This window comes from Rhinatrema bivittatum, chromosome 6 (genome assembly GCF_901001135.1).
Source record: "Rhinatrema bivittatum chromosome 6, aRhiBiv1.1, whole genome shotgun sequence".
Classification (NCBI taxonomy): Eukaryota; Metazoa; Chordata; class Amphibia; order Gymnophiona; family Rhinatrematidae; genus Rhinatrema; species Rhinatrema bivittatum.
Genome location: NC_042620.1, coordinates 36,228,310 through 36,242,958, shown reverse-complemented (window position 1 = coordinate 36,242,958; position 14,649 = coordinate 36,228,310). Strand labels below are relative to the sequence as shown.

At 46.1% G+C, this 14,649-nt stretch overlaps 1 protein-coding gene across 1 annotated transcript in view; it reads left to right on the top strand.

Moving 5' to 3' along the window:
* HEG1 (heart development protein with EGF like domains 1) overlaps positions 1–14,033 on the top strand; it is a gene marked incomplete in the record, with an annotated part of 43,788 nt that extends 29,755 nt beyond the window's left edge. The window contains 2 exon segments of the mRNA XM_029605251.1: positions 214–394; positions 9,930–14,033. Coding sequence (XP_029461111.1) covers positions 214–394; positions 9,930–10,073 — 325 coding nt within the window.
* Between the last annotated feature and the right edge of the window lie 616 nt (positions 14,034–14,649).

Below are 14,649 nucleotides of genomic sequence, written 5' to 3'. Positions count from 1 at the left end.
TTCATGTCAAAAATATTAGTGGAAAAAAAAGATAGAAGCCGGACATTTGGGGGCACCTGTGGGGGTTTGCTGTGTGTTTAAACTAGAGGACACAGACGTTTTGCTTCAGTGGGGCCAAGCTGATTAGGGCTCCGCATGCCGATTAAAAACTCAGGGAGAACGCCGAAAGGGAACGTTATTTATTTATTTATTTGTTTGTTTATTTCGTTTTGTCTGCAGGAAGAGCAAAAACGACATCAGCAAACTCATCTTTAAAAGCGGGGAGTTCCAAATGTCGCCTTACTCCGAGTACCCCAAGAATCCCTGCTCCTCCGAGTGGGGCAGAGAGGCCATAGAAATGCAGGAGAACGGCAGCACGAAGAACCTCCTGCAGGTGACGGACGTGTACTATTCCGTAAGTGCTCGCCCGCGGGGCAGGATGCTCCTCCTCCTCCTCCTCCTCCTCGCCGTCCCAGCGAGCGCTGCCCCAGGATCGGCTCCGCCTCCCTCGTCGTCTGTGGCGGCCTCTCCTCTTCTCTCTTCACGGCTGCCCTGGATCCGGAAGATGGCGGAGGTGACGCGAGAGGCAGACCCGATGTTGGGGGGGCTCCTCAAGCACTCGCGGAACCGGTACTTACAACTCAGTCTTGCCCAGTCGGGTCCTCTATGTACCTTTTGATCAGTAGTGCAGGGCTTTGAATAAATGGGCTGCATACATTCATTACCTACCACAAGTAGGGAAAGAATGTAGAGTCGTGACCTTGGGAATGCTTTCCAACACAGGTTTGTAGAAGGAGTGTGCGTGTTGGCAGGTGGGGGAGTGTATTATGTGTGGGTTTATTTAGAGTTGTGTGGGGTTGGATGTGTGTGTGTGTGTGTGTGAGATGTGATTGTTTTTTAGTGGGTTGTGCGTATATGCGGGGGCGTGTCGGTGAAGGACTGTGCGGGTTGTGGGTTTGAGTGTTTGGGGGGAGGTGAGCGGGAGATGTGGGTGGGGTGGTGGGCAGAGTGAATTTCAGGGTGGGAAAGCACCATGTCTCTTTCCCTCCAATTAAAGTGGTCCAGCTAGATTGGAGGAGGGGGAGGGAAAGTGGGGAGAAGCTGGGAGAGCAACCTCTTTGTCTGGGAGAGTCCTTGTACCCCCTGCCCCCTTCTGGGGCTGACCCCAGTTGTAAATTTGTGTGTGTAGAAATGTGAGGGTGTGGGGAGTAAGGGACAGGTGGCTGGAGGTGTATGGGGATGTGTGTGTAGGGGACAGGTGAGTGGGAGTATACGGGGATTTGGGATGTGTGTGTAGGGGACAGGTGAGTGGGAGTATACGGGGATTTGGGATGTGTGTGTAGGGGACAGGTGAGTGGGAGTATATGGGGATTTGGGATGTGTGTGTAGGGGACAGGTGAGTGGGAGTGTATGGGGATTTGGGATGTGTGTATAGGGGACAGGTGAGTGGGAGTGTATGGGGATGTATGGGGATGTGTGTGTAGGGGACAGGTGAGTGGGAGTATATGGGGATTTGGGATGTGTGTGTAGGGGACAGGTGAGTGGGAGTATATGGGGATTTGGGATGTGTGTGTAGCTGACAGGTGAGTGGGAGTATATGGGGATTTGGGATGTGTGTGTAGGGGACAGGTGAGTGGGAGTATATGGGGATTTGGGATGTGTGTGTAGGGGACAGGTGAGTGGGAGTATATGGGGATTTGGGATGTGTGTGTAGGGGACAGGTGAGTGGGAGTATATGGGGATTTGGGATGTGTGTGTAGGTGACAGGTGAGTGGGAGTATATGGGGATTTGGGATGTGTGTGTAGGGGACAGGTGAGTGGGAGTATATGGGGATTTGGGATGTGTGTGTAGGGGACAGGTGAGTGGGAGTATATGGGGATTTGGTATGTGTGTGTAGGGGACAGGTGAGTGGGAGTATATGGGATTTGGGATGTGTGAGTAGGTGACAGGTGGGTGGGAGTATATGGGGATTTGGGATGTGTGTGTAGGGGACAGGTGAGTGGGAGTATATGGGGATTTGGGATGTGTGTGTAGGGGACAGGTGAGTGGGGGTATATGAGGATGTATGGGGATGTGTGTGTAGGGGACAGGTGAGTGGGAGTATATGAGGATGTATGGGGATGTGTGTGTAGGGGACAGGTGAGTGGGAGTATATGAGGATGTATGGGGATGTGTGTGTAGGGGACAGGTGAGTGGGAGTATATGAGGATGTATGGGGATGTGTGTGTAGGGGACAGGTGAGTGGGAGTATATGGGGATTTGGGATGTGTGTGTAGGGGACAGGTGAGTGGGAGTATATGGGGATTTGGGATGTGTGTGTAGGGGACAGGTGAGTGGGAGTATATGGGGATTTGGGATGTGTGTGTAGGGGACAGGTGAGTGGGAGTATATGGGGATTTGGGATGTGTGTGTAGGGGACAGGTGAGTGGGAGTATATGGGGATTTGGGATGTGTGTGTAGGGGACAGGTGAGTGGGAGTATATGGGGATTTGGATGTGTGTGTAGGGGACAGGTGAGTGGGAGTATATGGGGATTTGGGATGTGTGTGTAGGGACAGGTGAGTGGGAGTATATGGGATTTGGGATGTGTGTGTAGGGGACAGGTGAGTGGGAGTATATGGGGATTTGGGATGTGTGTGTAGGGGACAGGTGAGTGGGAGTATATGGGGATGTATGAGGATGTGTGTGTAGGGGACAGGTGAGTGGGGGTATATGGGGATTTGGGATGTTTGTGTAGGGGACAGGTGAGTGGGAGTATATGGGGATGTGTGTGTAGGGGACAGGTGAGTGGGACTATATGGGGATGTGTGTGTAGGGGACAGGTGAGTGGGACTATATGGGGATGTATGGGGATGTGTGTGTGTAGGGGACAGGTGAGTGGGAGTATATGGGGATTTGGGATGTGTGTGTAGGGGACAGGTGAGTGGGAGTATATGGGATTTGGGATGTGTGTGTAGGGGACAGGTGAGTGGGAGTATATGGGGATGTATGGGGATGTGTGTGTAGGTGACAGGTGAGTGGGAGTATAATGGGGATTTGGGATGTGTGTGTAGGGGACAGGTGAGTGGGAGTATATGGGGATTTGGGATGTGTGTGTAGGGGACAGGTGAGTGGGAGTATATGGGGTTTGGGATGTGTGTGTAGGTGACAGGTGAGTGGGGGTATATGGGGATTTGGGATGTGTGTGTAGGGGACAGGTGAGTGGGGGTATATGGGGGTTTGGGATGTGTGTGTAGGTGACAGGTGAGTGGGGGTATATGGGGATTTGGGATGGCTGAGTTGACGTGTATGTGAAGGGGTGTATGGCTGTGTTTAGTTTGGTTTACTTAGAGTCTTTATATACCGCAGTCTTCAAATTAATAGCAAAGCAGTTTACAAATTGTCATGAGGACTGGGGTCTGGAAATTGGCTCTCAGGAGCAGGGCAGGGCCTGGCTTTATCTTCTGCTTTCCAGCCTCCTCTCCTGTAGGTTGAGCCCTTGGGTTCTGGGGGCCAGTAGGGCTTAACTGGACAGGCTGGAGAAGCTGGACAAGGCAGTGCAGACACAGGCTGGACATTGTGGGTAGAGACAGCCTGGAAGCTGTCTCTACCCACAATGTGGATACTGGAACAGGCAAGGAATTGAGGACTGGGTACTGGGACAGGAGAGTGGCATGAGACTGAACAAGGGCTAGAACTGGACACAGGCACAGGCTTGGATACTGAACAGGGACTGGGCTGGATACAGACAAGACAAAGCAGGGAATGGATGCTGGGGACAAGACCAAACAAGGACCGGACTAAACAAGGCAGATTAGGACAGGACTTAGACACAGCAGACTAAGACAACACCCAAAGAATAGTCAGGCCTGAAGGCGGCAACACAGAAGGCCCAAAGACCGCTAAGAGTAAAGCCTGGAGGCCCCTAAGCACAGAGAGACCTGAGTAAGCCAAAGAGCAAGGCCTAAGGTAAGAGCAAGCCCATAGGCCATAAGGAAAGGTAAGGCCTGCGTTGGCCAAACAGGAAGGTGCTAGGAGACAGAAGGCCTGGAGACCGCAAGGCAAGGAGCAAGATACAGGAAGGCCCAGAGGCCACAAAGCATAGAACAAGGTAAGTGTGGCCAGAACCTAGAGGCCATTTCATTGAGTCTCCCTTTGCCATCGCGGAAAGATTAATCGATTTCTTTGCTTCGGTGTTTACTAAAGAGAATGTTGGAGAGAGAACCGTTCCGGAGAAGATTTTCATGGGTGATGATTCAGATCAACTGAACCAAATCATGGTGAATCTGGAATATGTGGTAGGCCTGATTGACAAACTGAAGAGTGGTAAATCACCTGGACCGGATGGTATACACCCCAGAGTTCTGAAAGAACTGAGAAATGAAATTTCAGACCTATTTCAATTAATTTGTAACCTATCATTAAAATCATCGATGTACCTGAAGACTGGAAGATGGCCAATGTAACCCCAATATTTAAAAAGGGATCCAGGGATGATCCGGGAAACTATAGACCAGTGAGCTGTACTTCAGTGCCGGGAAAAATAATGGAAAGTTATTATAAAGAATAAAATCACAAAACATTTAGATAGACATGGTTTAATGGGACACAGCCAGCATGGATTTACCCAAGGGAAGTCTTGCCTCACAAATCTCCTACATTTTTTTGAAGGGGTGAATAAACATGTGGACAAAGTTGAACCAGTAGATATGGTGTATTTGGATTTTCAGAAGGCATTTGACAACGTCCCGCATGAGAGGTTTCTAAGAAAACTAAAAAGTCATAGGATAGGAGGTGTTGTCCTTTTGTGGACGCAAGTTGGTTAAAAGACAGGAAACAGAGAGTAGGATTAAATAGTCAGTTTTCACAGCGGAAAAAGGTAAACAAAGGAGTGCCTCAGGAACCTGAACTTGGACCGGTACTTTTTAGTATATTTATAAATGATCTGGAAAGGGGTATGATTAGTGAGATGAATAAATATTCGGATGACACTAAATTATGCAGAGTAGTTACATCTCAAGCGGATTGTGATTTATTGCAGGAGGACCTTGCGAGACTGGAAGATTGGGCTTCCAAATGGCAGATGAAATTTAACATGGACAAATGCAAAGTGATGCATATAGGGAAAAATAACCCTTGCTGTAGTTACACAATGTTAGGTTCTATCTTAGGAGTTACCACCCAGGAAAGAGATCTAGGCGTCGTAGTGGATAATACATTGAAATCATCGACTCAGTGTGCTGTGGCGATCAAAAAGCAAACAGAATGTTAGGAATTATTAGGAAGGGAATGGCAAATAAAACAAAGGATGTCATAATGCCCCTGTATCACTCCATGGTGAGACCGCACCTTGAATACTGTGTGCAGTTCTGGTCACCGCATCTCAAAAAAGATATAGTTCCACTGGAGAAAGTACAGAGAAGGGCAACCATAATTAAGGGGCATGGAATGGCTGCCCTATGAAGAAAGGCTAAAGAAGTTAGGTCTATTCAGTTTGAAGAAGAAATGACTGAGGGGGGATATGATAGAAATCTACAAAATCATGAAAGGACTTGAACAAGTTAATGTAAATCGGTTATTTACTCTCTCAGATAATAGAAGGACCAGGGGGCACTCCATGAAGTTAGCAAATAGCTCATTTAAAGCAAATCAAAGAATATTCTTTTTCACTCAGTGCATAGTTAAGCTCTAGAATTCATTGCCAGAGGATGTGGTTACAGCAGTTAGTGTAACTGGATTTAAAAAAGGTTTGGATAAGTTCCTAGAGGAAAACTCCATAAACTGCTATTACGGTAATTAATAAACATTAGTAGCTTGTGATTTATCTAATGTTTAGGTACTTGCCAGATGCTTGTGACTTGGATTGGCCACTGTTGGAAACAGGATACTGAGCTTGATGGACCCTTGGTCTGGGCCAGTATGGCATTTCTTACGTTCTTATGTTCTTGTGTTCTTATGGCAAGCCAGGGTTAAATGGGGCTAAGCTCGGGTGTGGTACAAGCAACGAAGCGGAGCTTGGCAAGGCTGGAAGTGAAGCTCACTGAGGACCCCTGGTGGAGAGGAGGCTGCATCACAGGTTGAGTCAAGTGGCCAAAGAGGGGATGGCTCAGGTAGCTCTGAGCAGAGCTCATCAGAGGCCTCTTCTGGTGGGGAGGTGTCATAGCAGACAGGATCAGGGCATGGTGAGGCAGCATGGCAGTTTTTATGTGCATTTAATATATACAACCAAAATTTGCAATAAATAACTTTAATCATTTTAAAATTCCATAAACTAAGACCCTAAAGACGGTACTAATAAGCTCAATAAAATCGCATATAATACCTAGTTATCATAAAAGGCCATGGTAAACAACTAGGCCTTTAAAAGGTTCCAAAATTTATTATAGTTCTTTTTTTGCTGTAGATTCACGGAAAGTGTGTGCATGTGTGTGTAGATGCATATATGGAAGTGTAAAAGTGTGTGTGGTGAGTGTAGAAGTGTTTGAATTGTGAGTGGGGAGTGTGAGTGTGTGTAGGTATGTGTGAGTTGTGTGGAAGTAAGAGGTATGTATATATTTTCTTTATTTGTATTCTGTCATTCTTTTTCACAATCACGGCAGTTTACACCGAATTAAAATACAAAATCATTCAATAACAAAATTTAGAAATAAAGTACATTTGTGACAAGAATTGCAATATCATAACATTTCACTTGCCTCTCTAATTCTCTGTATAATTTAACTTTATCTTTGTCATGTTTTAGCCCAAATTATTATTATTGCTCTCGAATACCATTTTAAATAGCCAGGGTTTTTAAATCTTTCTTAAATAACTGAAGGTCTCTCTGAGTTTGCAATTCAATTGGCATTGTAATCCACAACTTTGGTCCTGCTGTAGAGATAGCCCTATCTCTCACCTCCCTTAGATGTGCACTGTGTATTGATGGGATACTTAGTAAACCTTTATCGACAGATCACAAATTGCATTGGGGGGCTATGGAAAGTACTGGGGTAATGTGGACATGTTTTCTGCTACCAGTGAGAACCCTTGCAGTAGCATTTTGCAGCATTTGCAAGGATCTCACCATGCTTGATGGTAATCCTAATAAGAGTACATTACAATAATCAAGATTTGAGAATATTAAGGTTTGTAAAACAGTGCGAAAGTCTTCTTGATTTAATAAAGGTTGAGTAGGCCCAAAGGTGTGTATGGGAGATGTGGATGCTTGTGTTGGTGGTGGGTGAGTGGGGGTATATAGCAAGTTGGGCTGCATCTGTGAGGCGGGTATGGAGTGTGTGGGTGTGGGCTGTGGATTTGGGTGAGGTTTGAATAGGGGTGTTTAGGGATAAGGATTGAATGAGTGGTATGTAAGTGGTCTGTGGGGGGGGGGGTGTATGGGGACTTGGGGAGTGGGTGTGTATGGAGGTGTGTGGGGGTGTGTGAATGTAGGCCTATGTGGGTTGTTTGTGTGTGTGTGTATGGTGGTGAGTGTAGGTCTGTGTAGGTTGTTGGTTTGTGTGTTGGGAGGGCGGGTGTCAGAATGTGTGTGTGTGTGTGTAACTTTGGCAGTGTGGGGGAGGTGGTACCATGCATTGACAGCTGCTCTGTGCCAAAGTGCTGGAAAGGGTAGGGGGTGCACTTTTGCAGTAATGGAGTGTGGGTCCACTTACTGCAGTCTCTAACAGCTTCTAATGGTTTCCTGTGGAAAGCAATGAAGATTTTTTTTGGGGGGAAGCTCGGTTCTCTGAAAATACTGCCCTGATGTTTCTCATTTTTTTTTAACTCATTTGAGATATTCACATTTTCTTCCTGCATGCTAAATTTGGATAATTTTCATCTCTTTTTTGAAGAGCTATTGTGCCTAAAGACAGACGGACCTCAATGCCTTTTACGTCATTCTTTCCAACATGCCATGTGTTGGAAAGCATAAAAAAATAAGAGGGTCCTGGCTGGCCTGACATCCTAAAGCCTTACTGACCAATCAGCTTTTGAACTGGTTGCCAAGCAACAAGGCAGCCTCACTGCCAGCCAGCAGTTCAAATCCCCGGTTTTCTTTCTCTTCTCCGCTCTGTAAATTCATCTGATAGGATCAATAATACATTGATTTTTGAACATCGAGAGTTGTTTTTCCATCTTTCTGTGTTTTTTGATAAATTATCGATATAATACTTTCTATGACACGGGAAAAACTGGCTTCTGATAAGTCCATTTTTGATACATATGATGCTGATGATGAAAATTTCTTGTGAAAAGTTTTTTGTTTTTTTTTTATATAGTTCAGTGATCATAAAATTAAAAGTAAAATTAAGTGAGATGGTTACTAGATCTGGTGAAAGATTTGATTTTTCTGTCTGCAGCTCATTGCGGGCCGGCGACAGTGGATTATCATCCATAGCACTCGTTAGCTTTGAGATCCCACTCGTATTAACTTCTTATTCGTGCACCTTTTTCGTTTGGCATTTTGCTTTGAAACTGAAGGTGCGGCTGCCTTTTTTTGCTGGCTTGTTTTGGCCATTACTCCAAGGAATGACAGCACCCGAGCCGGTCCTTCGGTTTTCCGCTGTGCTAGGGGAATGCCTGGTTCCTGTGCATTATAGATAAACGCCTGGAGTGTCTGCTTACGCATGGTAGGGTCCCGGGGACCCGTAAATAAAAAAATAAAAAAAAATCGCCCAAGTAGTGGATGATTTTTCTTTGCCACATTCCCCTTTGCAGCCCCCATTAAAAGCCCCTGGGGACCCTGCTGCTGGCCTCCTCCTATTGGCCGCCCTTCTACGTTATCTTCTTAGCCTCCCTTTGAATGTGTTTCCTACCTTCCCTTTCCCCATCTTCTCCCTCCTCTGGCCCTTCCATACTCCTTGGCTAGCTCCGGGGCCGCCGCCCGTTTGTGCCGCCCTTGTCCTGCCTGGCTAGGTCCTCCCTTGTTTCAGAGGGGACGATACCCTCGAGCACCAGCAATGTAGCTGGTCCTTAATGAGATCTGGCAGCATTAAGACTGTGTGTGTCTCCTTCCCAAGGAAAAATGCCAACAACAGATCAGTCTCATTACCAGAGCAGAGGCCTGATCAGGAGCCTTTTCTACAGCGGATTGTACTTTTAGCCCATTGGCCAGTTTCACACTGCATGCAGAGCCTCGTCTTTGGCTTCCCCTTAGCTGAGCCCGAGATTAGTATTCAGGACATTGCTAGGGAGTCCAGCTCGAGAGCCCAGTAAGCCATGCTGATAACGGCATTGCTGAACAGAGAGAGCCAGGCAGTCCAGTAAGCATAATCGTTAAATAAATATATGTTTGTTTTTTTTAACTTTGATACTTACCGGATCATAGTAATGTAGACTGGCCTGCTTCTTTCTGAGGTCATTTCTTCTGCACCTTGCTGGAGCTTTAAAGATTTTACCAGGAGCATGTGAATTCCCCGAGGGATTGCAAAATATGCTCTTGGATTTTGCCTGTCCTTGAGTGACCTGGTTCCCTTCTTTGCGTTAGGCAGCGGCAAGGAACAAAAAGCCAGTGGGGGTGATAGCTTTTCCCTGGCACAGCCTACTCGGGAGATCAAGCGCCAGATGATAACTTCTTGTAGCGAACTTTGCAAAGTAGGTCTGGATTTCCTTTTCATACTCGCCCCACCAAAGCAGATTTGTTTAGCGGAGGAATCTCACTGGGGAATCTTTCAGATTCGCATTGCGCGATAGCCGAAAAATACTCCATAAAAACCAAAGAACGTATCCCGGAGGTGTGCATGATTCTTGATGTGGGACCTGGGTTGAATGGTGTGTTATTCTACACATCTGGTGGGGTTTGTTTGTTTTTTTGGGCCTTAAGACAGCCTTTTTCACGCCATTCAGTACGTTTGCAGAAGATTTTTCAGCAGGACCGCATATCTTTTATTGGTCTGCCAAGTTACACAATGCAGAGTTCTACATGTTGTTAGAGATCATGAGAAAATAGATTCTGAAAAAAGAATTGATTTTCTTTGTCTTTCTTCCTTTTGCAGCCTGCTTTGAGGAACCTCGAGGTTGACAGGAATGGACTTTACCCCTATGCTGGCTTACCCGGATCTCGGCATTCCTGCATCTACCCTGGTCAATACAATCCATCCTTCATCAGCGATGAAAGCAGGAGGAGAGACTACTTTTAACAAAGCTGAAAAAACAAGGTGGTTCTGTGCCAGGCGACAGCTTAAGGTACACACTGTCCGTGTGTCGTAAGCCCAACACTGCCCTAGAACTCTGAACTCGGAGGGCGCTTGAAGAAGGTGGAGGGGGCAGCTCTGCTCCGGGAAACGTCTCCTCCGTTCAGTGGGCCGGGGGAGGAAGGCACGAGCAGAAGGACGGCTCGTCGTCGGGTCGCTGCAGAAGCTTCTCTCATCAAATATCGGATGCCACCAAGACAGCAGAAGAGGGCTGGAATGAGGGTGACGCACTCGTTCGAGAGTTCGATAACGCTCTGCTGCCGCCGCCGCCGGAGGGTGCCATGCAGGGCCGTGTTACTATGCAGTGTTGGACCAGCACACACACACGCTGCGGGGTCATTCTGAATGGACTGTCGCGGGTGGGGAGAGGGGGGAGGTTGCTAAAAAGGTGGAGCGTGCACTAATTGGAAAGTAACTCACCTTGGTGTTCTCTTGTTCCTTTTACGTGCAATGTACAGGGTACATATTTTGTGGATGGAGCTGCTTGGGAGGCTTTGACACTGGTGGTGCTGGGCCCTCACCGTGGTATGGGGAAAGTGTACGACGAGCACTGGAAGAATTTATAGGGGGAAAGAGAAAGCAGAGCGAGGTCTCACATTGTGCATCCCCGTAAGGTGACGCCGCAGCTGAGTGGGCCCGTTAGCCCAGGTCAGCTTTCTCTGCTGCCGGCGGAGAGAACAGCAGGCTTGTGCTAACTCCCGCTATTGTGGACAGGAGACAGTATTCCTTGCTAAGCTCTGCCAAATGATAAATGGAAAAAGTAAACAGCTTTAACACAGGCAAATGTAACAGCTGGCGATGCTGGAGTACGTCCATTGATGTGGTGCGGTTTCAGCTTCTAGAGGCGGTGGGAGTTACTCTCTGAGCATCTGCCAGTAATCTGAGAACCCGCCACACATTGCTGTCTGATTGGTGTCAGCCAGGCAGAGCTTCTGGTAGCTTTCATTTCCTTACAAACACAAATCCTCCAGAACTCTGAAACTGCGAGTAGTCTTTTTCCCCAAAATAATTTTTTCTGTAGAATGTGTGGTCTCATTAATTTTACATTTAAAAACCTGAGGATTTTTGGAAACATGAATTTTTTGTCCTTTTCCTTCCTATGTGCAGATCTCTGCCCAAATATATTTTGCACTGAACTGCAGCTCTCTGCAGTGATACGGCACTGGCTGTGCTCTGGTTTCAGTGACCCTAGAGTGCAGCGTGCAGCTCTCTGCAGTGATACAGCACTGGCTGTGCTCTGGTTTCAGTGACCCTAGAGTGCAGCGTGCAGCTCTCTGCAGTGATACGGCACTGGCTGTGCTCTGGTTTCAGTGACCCTAGAGTGCAGCGTGCAGCTCTCTGCAGTGATACAGCACTGGCTGTGCTCTGGTTTCAGTGACCCTAGAGTGCAGCGTGCAGATCTCTGCAGTGATACAGCACTGGCTGTGCTCTTATTTCAGTGACCCTAGAGTGCAGCCTGCACTGTAACTCCCTGCTGTCAGAAGGAAACATAGCCGCCTTAATTCCAGCGATGCTTCACATGAAAAACTTTTTTTTTTTAAATTTCTTACACATGTCTGAATAATGTCAGATCAGAGTGTGAATCACAACAAACGCCCAATATCCAATGTATTGCAGAAACCCTTACAAGTGCAACACACAGAAACAAAATATGTTTCACTGGTCAAATTTTCTCATTTATAATATAACCACATGTGCAATAACCCACATATATTATTTGTAGGACCCACACTCAATGAGTTTGTCTGTCAATCAAACTCATGATTTTGGACATGGGTCCCTTTAATTTATTTTAATTATTGACTTTAAATTTTATTGTTATTTTTTGAAATTTTTTTTTATTTCTATCTTGAAATCTTCATAAAAAGCTGACGAACTCCGATATTTATCCCAACACGAGTATATCATCGCAGATCATATTTAGAAGTTATCACAAAAGAGTCAATGGAGCAATAATCATCTGTGCTACTTTAGAAACAGTCCCATGTTCATCACAAACTGGATACACCATGGCAGATCTTATTAGAAATTATCACAAACAAGTCTGTGGAACAATACTCATCTGAACTACTTGAGAAAACAGTCCCTATATTATAAATGAGAAAATTTGATCAGTGAGATCTGATTGTGATTCATTTGACGTGATCTGAGTCCTTGGCTAGCAAACCTGAGTGTTTGACGTCAAATTGTATTCGGCAAAGGAAAAGGTGGCTACTGTGAGCTCGTATATTACGAGTACTTTGGAATCAGCGTATGCTGTAAATACCTCACACTTCCAGCTGTTCATTGTTCCCTGCTTTTAGTACCGTTTCTGTGAGGTCTTGCACAGTGAGTCAGAGAATGTCTTTTATCTGCGCTGTCTGAGTTGGAAGCCATTCTGTCTCCTTCGTGATCTCCCACACCTACGTGAGGTGTTCCTCTGGATTATTCCAGAAATCATTAATTTAGTATTTATTTCGTTTGCTCTCTTTGCCTGAGCAGCAGGTATGGTCTGTCCTGCCAGGCCTATCACTGCCCACCCCAGACTGTAGCCTCAGGCTCCGTACGACGCTTTTTCTGGCCCAGAGAATCTCAGTGGTGTTCCAATGGGCCCATTCTCAGATTATGCGCTCTGAGATTTCCAGCCGGAGTTGGCCTTGGGATAACTTATTATTTCATTTTACCAGCAGTGCCGGCAGTAACCGGAAGATCAAATCCAAGGGATTATATTTGTTTCTTGGGGCATTTCTTAAACTGCACAGCTGCAGAGCTTTCCTCATCTTGCAGGGGTCTCCACACAGTGAGTCAATCCCTCGTGTACTGGTGGGGGAGGATTCGGCAGCTAGATCGGGTGCTCACTGTCCGTGCCAGAACAGGAGAGCCCAGTGAGATGCACACGGCTGTCAGTGGCAGCAGCGGGAAACACGCTCGCAGCCGGTGGGAAGCCAGCCCCGGGGAGGAACCTGAAACAGCTGCGCTGGCGGGAAAAGTTACAAAAAAAAACAAACCCCAGCAGCCGCCGTCAGTCATGGGATGTCTTCTTCCATCTGGAACTAGGGGTGAGGAGAGGGAGAGGGATGCGGGGGGCTTCGGGGATGTCACATTTAGTATCTAGGTCCTTACACAAAACCCGGCCTCCATACTAAACAGATTCATCCAACAGCTCCAGCATGGTGTAGATCCCAGATAAAACCATCCTGAACAGACACTTAGAAAAAGGCCAGACAGGATGGTCTCGCGACTTTATTCAGTCTAAAAAGGGTCATTTTAAAAGTGTAATACCCCCAGGCTCCTGTGTCACCAAAACAGGTTGGGAGCTTTGACCTTAAGTGTCCGTGAGGGGGGCTGCACTGATTGACATTCTGGAAACGAAGTTGGGGGTTTTTTTCTAGGGGAATGAGTGGGATTTGGCTGTTTGCTGGGCTAGTTCATTTTTGATTCAGGTAGACAGCACACGCATTGTGACTCCCCACCATACCTTTACCATAGATAGCCACTTTAAGGAAGAAATCTGTAGGAAATCGGGGCATACCCTACTCTAGGATAAGATGGTGTTACCTCCGCAGAATTAAACAGATGCAAAACAGCATTATAAAATGTTGGTGGACTCCTTCCAGGTTCAACGAGATCACTGGCTCCCCTTTTCTTCTGGGCCACGATTCTAGGGTCTGTATTTCTGCCATTATCCCTTAGCTTGAATTGTCCTTAGTCTTCCTGAGGCATCTGTGGTTTTTTTCTGTTCTCATTCCCTAAGGCAGTGTAATTTAAAGTGGGGTCATAGTTGTAGCCTCCAGAAGAGTAATTTGTGTAGCAGAGCATAATTTGTATAGTCCAGATTATTTTTTTATACTTTTATCCAGTGTCATTACAGCTGGCGTTTTAGTCAGAGTCCTAAGAAAGATGCAATAAAAGATATTAAGAAGGTCATTCTGAGTGCAAATTTCTCTTTGTGAGTTTGAAGAACAGAATCTGCTTCACCTGAGAACTTCCCTTCCGTCTGTCTGATGCATGCTGAGCTCTTTGCAGAGGACTGTCCTGTAACAAGCAGACATGAGTACAGTGGGCACCGGTGAAAGTACATGTTTTATTCTGTTGGTTTTCTTCCAAGGCCTCACTCATATTGGGTTCTAGGGATGAGCTTTATTTGAAATGAAACGACAATGTGACAATTTCCTGTTTTATTTCATTTTGTTTACAAAACAAAAATAATTTTTTGTTTGTTTTCTGTTTCTTTTTTTTTTTTAATTGTATGATCCTTTCCCTTCCAAAAAACAACCACCTCCTGTGACCTTCACTGACTCTCCCAGCCTTCCCTGAACCCACTTACCCTATGACATCTTCAAAATTCATTTAAAAGGACTCCAGAGATGATCCAGGAAACTATAGACCTATGAGCCTGTCTCAGTGCAGGACAAAATGGTAGAAGACATACTTAAAAACAAAATTACTGACCACATCGATAGACATGGCTTAATGGGGAAGAGTCAACATTGATTTAGCATATGAAAGTCTTACCTTACAACTCTATTACCTTACATCTCCA